Genomic DNA, 6,491 nt, shown 5'->3' on the forward strand with positions numbered 1-6,491 from the left:
TCTACAGATTTCTTGCCATATGTCTATGTTTCTTCCATCTCACGACTATGTCGTGTATGAAACATAAACTGTGTAAAAACATGGACGTAGTGTCCGTGACGCCACCCGTAGGTTTCCGAAGAGCGTTTTTGAAGCCCAAAGTAGGCGAAGCCGGCCGTCGCCATCTTGGCAGCGCATCATCGCACGTCACTCCCGGATAATCGAAAATGGGCAAAGAGGCGGGAACTGGTTGCTGAAACCACGCCCACCTAGCTTGACGGTGGTGACAGCAGTGGCAATCCGCCTGTCACTCAAGTGGCCGCGCCCTTAATTATGCAGAACTTTAAGGCTTAATATAATTTAAACGGATGAGTTATAAAAAAATTCACCCCCCTCACAGTTGTCATGAAGCAAAATTAGTTATATAGACCAAAATCATTTTTTGAACCAGGCTGTAAACATGTTTTTTTCTGCTGTAAAGTTGGGCAATTTAACATTTACTATACACGTTAGATGTGATCCACCTCATAGTTACAATCCTGTCAGATCGTCCATCCTTTGAGTGAGAGTGTAACTTTACAGGTCGGCTGATCTGGTTTCGTGGTTAAAGTTAACCTTTTCGACATGTTTCCGTGTTGTTGTTGCTCAGCAATGGCATGGACGCGATGTTGTCTGGGGGTTTGGCAAAAGGAGAGTGGGACTGTGGGCAGTGCTCGGGGTGGTGACTGAAGGCGGTGACTGTGTAGTTCTGACGTTTTCGAACGTAGTTTTTGAACATTTTCTCTCAACATTATGAGAATGTATATACAATGTTAATAAAGTTATAAGAACATTCCATAAACATTACTTAGAGAATGTTGTGTCCTAACATTTATGCAACTTTATATTTTTCATAAAAATGTTTTTCATTGTTTCAAATCAGTTCAGTTTTAAGTAGTATTTTATTGCTACTATTGAATATTTCAATAACTCAAAAAATATCTCAAAAATAATATAAAAATAAACTGTTTCAAATTTATTTGAAGCTAATAAATTGCATGATTTCTTTAGGGCTTTGTAAACAAATATAATAAATATTGAAATTTTTTGTTTTTTTGGAAACTTTTTGGTTCACGCCATTGAAATTAGCAAATGAGCAAAATGTGCAATGTGCAAAATGCTCGTAGTTATTGCACATAATAACAATCAGGCCCTTATGTAAAAACTGCAACAGGCCTACTGTGGTTTGCTTTGAAGAATGTAATGACTGCAATACGCATTCTTGTTTGAAGTGACAATACAACCAGCCAGCAGAGCCATTCACATCGCCCACTGCATGACTTTTAATCTAACAGGCTGCACTTCTCAGGCATGAAAAAGCACACAGCGGCCATTGAATTAATCATCGTAATGTGGACGGTTGACTCTAAACTCATTTCCTAACGCAACCCAGAACCTCACACTCCACGTCCTCCTGGGAGCGTTTAGGGCTCTTGAAATCTCATCTTTAAATTACACTTTATGTCAGGGTGGCTGCGTGACGCTGGAGCTGTTAGCCTGATTAACGCTGCGTCGGATTGCATCCCTGACAGTGTGTTTGTGTGTTTGAGAGAAGTGGACAACATGTGTGTCTGGTGATTAAACTAAGCTAAATTGGCATAGAGGATTATTCACACTTTCACAATAAATACATGTGATTAATTGTGGTCCTCTTTATCTACTACTCTCTGCTTCTTGTCATTCCATTCCCAGTGAAAATCCAAGGCATCCTTCACCCAAAAATCTGTCAACGTAAATCAAAGCAGCTTTAACAAATGCCAATCCTCGGCAATCCTAAATAATGTTTTAGCAGATAAGCTTTTCATAAACACTAATGACAAGGTCATTTTATAACTACAGCTCCAGCTATAACTCCAGCGATGCATACTGTGGTCAGCTGTGTTGTTAGTATGAAAAGCATGAGATTCATCCATTTATATCATTACATTTGGGGGGAAAGTCGTGGCCTAATTGTTAGAGAGTCGGACTCGTAACCCAAAGGTTGCGGGTTTGAGTCTCAGGTCCGGCAGGAATTGTAGGTGGGGGGAGTGAATGTACAGCGCTCTCTCCCACCTTCAATACTAGGACTGAGGTGCCCTTGAGCAAGGCACTGAACCCCCAACTGCTCCCCGGGCGCCGCAGCATAAATGGCTGCCCACTGCTCCGGGCGTGTGTTCACGGTGTGTGTGTGTGTGTTCACTGCTGTGTGTGTGCACTTTGGATGGGATAAATGCAGAGCACTAATTCCAAGTATGGGTCACCATACTTGGCCACATGTCACGTCACTTTTTGCTTTGAATACACATTCTGCTACGCCATAAATTACTCACGCCAATTTCTGTCAGAAATCATATTGATAATCAGTATTGTTTTCTTGTGTCCCTGTAAAATAAATAATCTAAAACATCCTTTTTGTGCACTGATGAGCTATGAATACTGCAGCAAAATAAACAAAAAAATAACAACAACAAAAACACTACAGGTTTGGAATAATTAAGATTTCATGTTTTTGAAAGAAGTCTCTTTTGCTCACCAAGGCTGCAATTATTTGATTTAAAAGAACAAAAACAGGAATAATGTGAAATATAATTACAATTTTAAATAATACATAGAATCTCTATTCGAATAATTTTCTACTTGAATATAAATATATATTGAATATATTTGTTATTAATTCCTGTGATGGAAAACCTGAATTTTCAGCATTGCTGCTCAATAATTATTAATTATTATTGGTACTTAATTATTAGTAATATTTCTTATAGTTATGAATGTTAAAACAGTAATATTTTTGTGTAAATCAGAATACACTTTTTCAGGATTTTTTGATGAATAGAAAGTTTAAAAGAACAAATTTATTTGAAAGAGTATATATTCAGCATTTATTTTAATGATGTCTTTACTGTTGCTTTTGATCAATTTAATGGCTGAATAAAAGTATTGAAGGGATAGTTCACCCAAAAATGAAAATTACCCCATGATTTGCTCACCCTCAAGCCATCCTGGGTGTATATGACTTTCTTCTTTCAGACGAATACAATTGGAGTTATATTAAAAAATGTCCTGTCTCTTCCAAGCTTTATAATGGCAGTGAATGGGGGTTATTTTTCATATTTTCATACATTTCATATCCATATTTAAAAATGTAAAAACCGTAATCGCTAGCTTCCAACTGTCGTACTGGTGTTCACTACAGAGTGGCGTTCGGGCGGATGATGTAGGACGTAGGCATAGCGTAAGCTCCGGTGAGAAGTGTCTAACGTGGAAGCGCAGAGGAGAGCAAAACAAAACACCGGTCATGAATTACAAGTACAAAATAAGGATTTGTAAAGATAAATGTTTTAATATTTCAATATAAGCCAAGATGAGACTGGTTTTCCTTTGCTCCTGTAAACAAAACTTGGTTCTCGCGAGATGTGGTTCTACGCATATGTCCTATACGTCATCCACTGGAATGCCACTCTCTTGTGAACACGCGTAGTGGTTAATCTTATTATGGTTTATCTTTACATTACAAATACTTTTCTTACACAAATGCATCGATTCGCTTCAGAAGGCCTTTATGAACCTCCCGGAGCCGTGAGGGACACTTTTTATGATGGATGGATGCAGTTTATTGTACTTCTATTGGACTATTGAATATTACCACCCATTCACTGCCATTATAAAGCTTGGAAGGGAAAGGACATTTTTTTATATAACTCCGATTGTATTCATCTGAAAGAAGAAAGTCATATACACCAAGGGTGGCTTGAGGGTGAGTAAATCATGGGGTAATTTTCATTTTTGGATGAACTATCCCTTTAATTTTGTTTTTTTCCAATTAAAAAAGTTATTTTAAATTCTAATAATATTTCAAAGTATTACTGCATTTTTGATCAAATAAATGCCTTGGTGAGGCTTCTTTCAAAAACATAAAAATAACTTAATTATTCCAAACTTTTGACTAGTAGTGTAAATACAACATAAATTAATAATCCAAATTTTCTTGTTTTCCTGTAAAAAAAACAAAAACAAAACAAAACATCTAAACATCTTTAAAAGTGCAGTGTAATCCCTGCACTGGCATCATTAGATGGACACTTGCCTTCTTAACCTCGTATTTAATGGCCAGTTTGACTCGACTGAGCAGGGAGCGATGATGCTGGCCTTCTTTGAGCTCGGCGGATATATCTCCGTTCAAGATGGCCTCCACCTCCTCCGTGTCCCTGCACAGATCCAAAACGCCAACCACAAAGTCTTTACACTGCATAGATAGCTTCCTGTAGTCATTCTGTAGAGAAGGAGAGAAAGAGCAGAGAAGGTTTGTTTAAAACAGGAGCTCACGGTCTACAGGGGCCTTTCAGGTGAAAAGGTTGTCATGCTTGAACAACCACTGCAACGTCTGACTCAAGGGCATCAGCAGGAGATGGAGTATTTGCCAGAATCCATCAGACTCCAAACACAACATCACTCAGTCCTAATTATCTTGGAAAGAGAACGAATGAATGACATTTTCTGATCTAGTTTATTCAGAAAATTCTGCCAAGATATGCCAGTTTTTCAAAGGGGAGTTTATCATTGTAATGACTGTGATATTTACAGAACCACTGCAATTATCTTTGGTTCTGGCTAAAGCAATGTTCCTAGAAAATGTATTTGTCCTTGAATAGGACATTAGTCTTTCAGGTCACTGACTGCTCTCCTGTTTGATATCAAAACATTACTGTCATTACAGAACAAACATTTTTAGCTGGTGAGCGGCAAAACCTGATGTGATCCCAAAAATATTTGGACATTTAAATATGTATTAATGTTGTTTCATTATAACTTGATAGTAAATCAAGTATCTGGATCTGCATGTGTCAAATGCTGCAGGATCTTTTCTCTTCATTAACGACAACATTTTCTTCATCGTGTTGGAAGTGTCAGTGTGTTCAGCTGGTGTTTTGATGATTTTCAGTGGATGTATGTTCACACATATTACACAGATGTCCAATGAGATGAATCACTGGTGTAGAGAATTGCATTAATCATGATCAAAATGATCCACTAACCAAAAACAAACACTTAATTTTATCACTTGAAGGAATAAGTAATCCACACAACTTCAGTCCATCAGTTAATCTTGTGAAGCAAAAAGTTACATGTTTGTATGTAACAAATCCATGATCAACCGAGTCAATATTACTTTCTCCAGTGGAAAAAGTTGCCTCGTCTGAATCAGAAAGAGAAATATGCACAGATGAAGCACAGTTTATAAGCCAAAACCAAAACATTTCTGAACAAATATGTTGGTGGATTTTGATATGAGAGGATAGCAGGAGATGGACTTTTCTAGGGAGCGTTATTATGGATTATGGACATGTATTTTGGCCAAAATTAACAGTTTGAAGTAAAAACGCCTTAATGATGGATTTGTTTCTTACAAACATGCAGCTTTTCGCTTCCAAAGACATTAATTGATGGACTGGAGTGGTGTGGATTACTTGTGGATTATTGTGATGTTTTTATCAGCTGTTTGGACTCTCATTCTGACAGCACCCATTCACTGCAGAGGATCCATTGCTGAGCAAGTGATGTAATGCTACATTTCTTCGATGAAGAAACAAAACTCATCCACATATTGGTTGACCTGAGGGTGAGTACATTTTTCAGCAAATCTTCTTTTCTAGGTGAACTATTTCTTTAAAGCCTAAAACAAATGTTTGTAAAATGTTTGCTTGTAACGTGTGCTTACACTATATGATGTTTTATTAACAAGGTTCGGGAGGAGCACGATCGGATAATCAATCAGTCTGGCCCAGGTGGAGCTTGTCAGCTACCAGCATCCCGCCTCCACCCCAACACCTCATCACTACTAATCTAATTTCATCCCATTCTTCGGGGGGGTTCTCTGGGTTCGGACTTTAACCCGAGCTCGGAGCCCTCCCTCTGGACAGCACGCCAAATATGCTACTAATTGCTCAATCACATTATATGTTAGTGCAAACTCGTGAAATTTCTTTTCAGTAAATGACAATTGTTTGACGTTTTATATCTAATGAAATTTAGATATTTGTATGCATTACTTAGGTGTCCAAATAATTTTTTGGGTCCACTTTAAATATTTTACATTGTTAGAAAAGTCTTTGTAACAGAAAAGAGTATACATAATCGTAAAATGCATCACACCATAAAACAACAGGAAATGGTAAGCTAAAGTCAACATGAAATCAAAACTCTCCCTATACTTGCTTCCGTGACACTGGACTCTATATAAATGACTTACGGATCCATATTATTTCACAGCAAGAATACATTTTTCATTAAAATCCAATCAATTACATAATCTCTTAAAATCCAATAAATTACATAATCTCTTAAAGGGGTCCTATTATGCTCTTTTACAAAGTCTTGATTTTGTTTTGGGGGTGTACTAGAACAGGCTCTCATACTAGGTTGTTCGAAAAACACATTCTTTTTCACATATTTTACATTATTACAACACCTCTCTCCCCAGTCTGGCATGAACG

The 6,491-nt window shown here is 37.4% G+C and overlaps 1 protein-coding gene across 1 annotated transcript in view; it reads right to left on the bottom strand.

The window, feature by feature from the left end:
- The window catches only part of LOC107757418 (short transient receptor potential channel 3), a 46,833-nt gene that overhangs the window by 31,399 nt on the left and 8,943 nt on the right, over positions 1-6,491 (bottom strand). Inside the window, exon 4 of the mRNA XM_016574886.1 lies at positions 4,085-4,270. Coding sequence (XP_016430372.1) covers positions 4,085-4,270 — 186 coding nt within the window. The remainder of the gene's footprint in view (positions 1-4,084; positions 4,271-6,491) is intronic.

This window comes from Sinocyclocheilus rhinocerous, unplaced genomic scaffold (genome assembly GCF_001515625.1).
Source record: "Sinocyclocheilus rhinocerous isolate Xijiao unplaced genomic scaffold, SAMN03320098_v1.1 scaffold1525, whole genome shotgun sequence".
NCBI classification, from domain to species: Eukaryota; Metazoa; Chordata; class Actinopteri; order Cypriniformes; family Cyprinidae; genus Sinocyclocheilus; species Sinocyclocheilus rhinocerous.